This window comes from Cebus imitator, unplaced genomic scaffold, assembly GCF_001604975.1.
Source record: "Cebus imitator isolate Cc_AM_T3 unplaced genomic scaffold, Cebus_imitator-1.0 Scaffold263, whole genome shotgun sequence".
Lineage (NCBI taxonomy): Eukaryota > Metazoa > Chordata > Mammalia > Primates > Cebidae > Cebus > Cebus imitator.
Window position 1 is genome coordinate 2,444,462 of NW_016107578.1, and position 2,438 is coordinate 2,446,899.

At 54.8% G+C, this 2,438-nt stretch overlaps 1 protein-coding gene across 1 annotated transcript in view; it reads left to right on the forward strand.

The window, feature by feature from the left end:
* Window positions 1–2,438, forward strand: part of FBN3 (fibrillin 3) — an 87,144-nt gene that overhangs the window by 13,033 nt on the left and 71,673 nt on the right. The window contains exons 9-10 of the mRNA XM_037728355.1: window positions 1,320–1,472; window positions 1,564–1,746. Coding sequence (XP_037584283.1) covers window positions 1,320–1,472; window positions 1,564–1,746 — 336 coding nt within the window. The remainder of the gene's footprint in view (window positions 1–1,319; window positions 1,473–1,563; window positions 1,747–2,438) is intronic.

A 2,438-nucleotide genomic window follows, 5' to 3' on the forward strand; every position in this document is an offset into this window, starting at 1 on the left:
TCTTCCCTTCGTTATAGATTTATCCATCTGTGGTCTTTATAATTACCGTCTTTATAGTTGGGTTTCTGAATGGACATCCAACTTGTTGATTCCCAGCGCTAAAATCTGAGCAACCCACTGCGCCGGCCAAAACAGCGGCATTATGATTGATGGTGCTTTTCTGACTCTGCACCAAGAACCGCCGCACCAAGGCAGCGGCAAAACCGCCTCACCGGCCACAAGAGTCACACTGGCAACCCGTGGGGCTCCTCCGCTGGGAATCACCTGGTGCGTGAGCAGCAAAAATTGATCTGAAAGTGTGGTGTCCTCTCATTCTCTGCGCTTTCAGTGGGAGCTACAATCCCGAGCTGCTAGTGATCAGCCATCTTGGATCTCTCTCCCGCTTTGTACATTTTTAAGCCTAAAAATATTCTCTTTAAGCCAGAGCCTGAGAAATCCGATCGCTGCCTAAAGCCATTGATCTTGAGGGGTCAGTGGGAAGTGGAAGAGTGTTGGTGGTTCACATACCTAGGGAACCTCTCTGCCTCAGTCTCCCCAGGGCAGTGGCCGTCAATCCACCCCTCTACTCCTTGGGGCCCCTTTCTGAAATTCACAGTCTCGTAGGCTTCCCTGTAATGCCTGCAGCCAGCAAGCAAAGACACACAGCTGTAGATCTTGGTGTCCCTGCCTGGTCTCCCACTGGGGCAGTCCTTCCCTGCCAGTGGGTCTTCCTCAGTGCAGTTGGGTGCCTGCAGCAATGGGGAGCTCACTACCTCTGTGTGATAATTTGGAAATCTTGGTGATAAGAGATGGCACTGAGCAGGCATTGGCCACATGTCAAACTTTTATTTATTTATTTATTGAGACAGAGTCTTGTTCTGTCTCCCAGGCTGGAGTGCAGTGGTGAGATCTCGGCTCACTGCAACCTCCACCTCCTGGGTTGAAGCAATTCTTCTGCCTCAGCCTCCCAAGTAGCTTGAATTATAGGGGCTAGCCACCGTGCCTGGCTAAGTTTTGTATTTTTAGTAGAGATGGCATTTTGCTATGTTGGCCAGGCTGGTCTTGAACGCCTGACCTCAAGTGATCCACCTACCTCGGTTTCCCAAAGTGCTGGGTTTACAGGCGTGAGCCACTGCATCTGGACTGTGTCAGACTTTTCATCTGGGTAATACTTTTCCAAGGTGAGGTGGATGCTCCAAGAATCCCCATTTTATGGAGGGGAAACTGAGGCACAGACAAACAGACCCATCCTACAGGCGGTGCTGTTACAGCTGGGATTTGGATCCAGGTCTGGCCACCAATGTCCTGTGCTCATGGGCTCACTCTCTGGTCTTTTGCAGACCACCGGGTCGGCACCTGCTTCTCAGTGCTTTTCGGGGGCCGCTGTTCTGGAGACCTCCCCGGCTACTACACTCACAGGCAGTGTTGCTGCGACAAGGGCAGGTGCTGGGCGGCTGGCCCAGCCCCTGAGCTGTGTCCTCCTCGGGGTTCCAGTGAGTAAGAGCTGCAGCCTGCAGGGCTGGGCGTGGGGAGGAAGGGACAGGGCAGGACCAAGGGCCTGGCCTTAACCCTGGTTCCTTGCAGATGAGTTCCAGCAACTGTGCACCCCGGTGCTGCCGCTGCTACCTGGCCAGCCTGGCCTCTTCCCTGGCCTCCTGGGTTTCAGATCCAACGGCATGGGTCCCGCCCTTGGGCCAGCGCGACTCAACCCTTATAGCTCCAATGGGCGTGGGGTCCCCAGCCTGGGCCCTGGCAACTCTAATATTGGTGAGGCCTGGGGCTTGAGAGGAAAGCTCCAAAATTTGAAGGGTGGACTTGGATCTGGGGAGAGAGCTCTGAACAGGGGAGGGTGTCCAGGCCTCAGAGAGAGGATCCGGGCTTTAGAGGGGGGGGCTCCTGTCCCGGCTAGCAGGAATGAAAGTGCCCATAGTGGATGAGGATGGAGGTAACTGGAGAATCTGGTCCTCAGAGTTAGGGTTTGGGCCAGACACAGCGGCTCATGCCTGTAATCCCAGTACTTTGGGAGGCCGAGGTGGAGGGATTGCTTGAGACCAGCGTGGGCAACATAGCAAGACCCTGTCTCTACAGCGAATTTAAAATTAACTAGGTGTGGTAATGTGCACCAGTAGTCCCTGCACCAGTAGTCCTGAGGTAGGAGGATTGCTGCAGCCCAGGAGTTGGAGGCTGCAGTGAGCTGTGATTGTGCCACTGCTCTCCAACCTGGGTGACGGAGTGAGACCTTGTCTCTAGAAATAAAAATAAGTCAGGGTTTGGGCTTTGGGTGGGGAGTTTGGGCCTGGTGTGGGGGTCTGAGATGGAGGATTTAGGCCTGGGGTGGGGTCTTGCCCCGCAGTGAGGATTTGGGCACAGAGTGGGAGTCCACAGGCATTTCTGGGCCAAGCTTGGAGGGATCCAGACCCCAGGTTGGAGGGATCCAGACCCCAGATTGGAGGGATCCA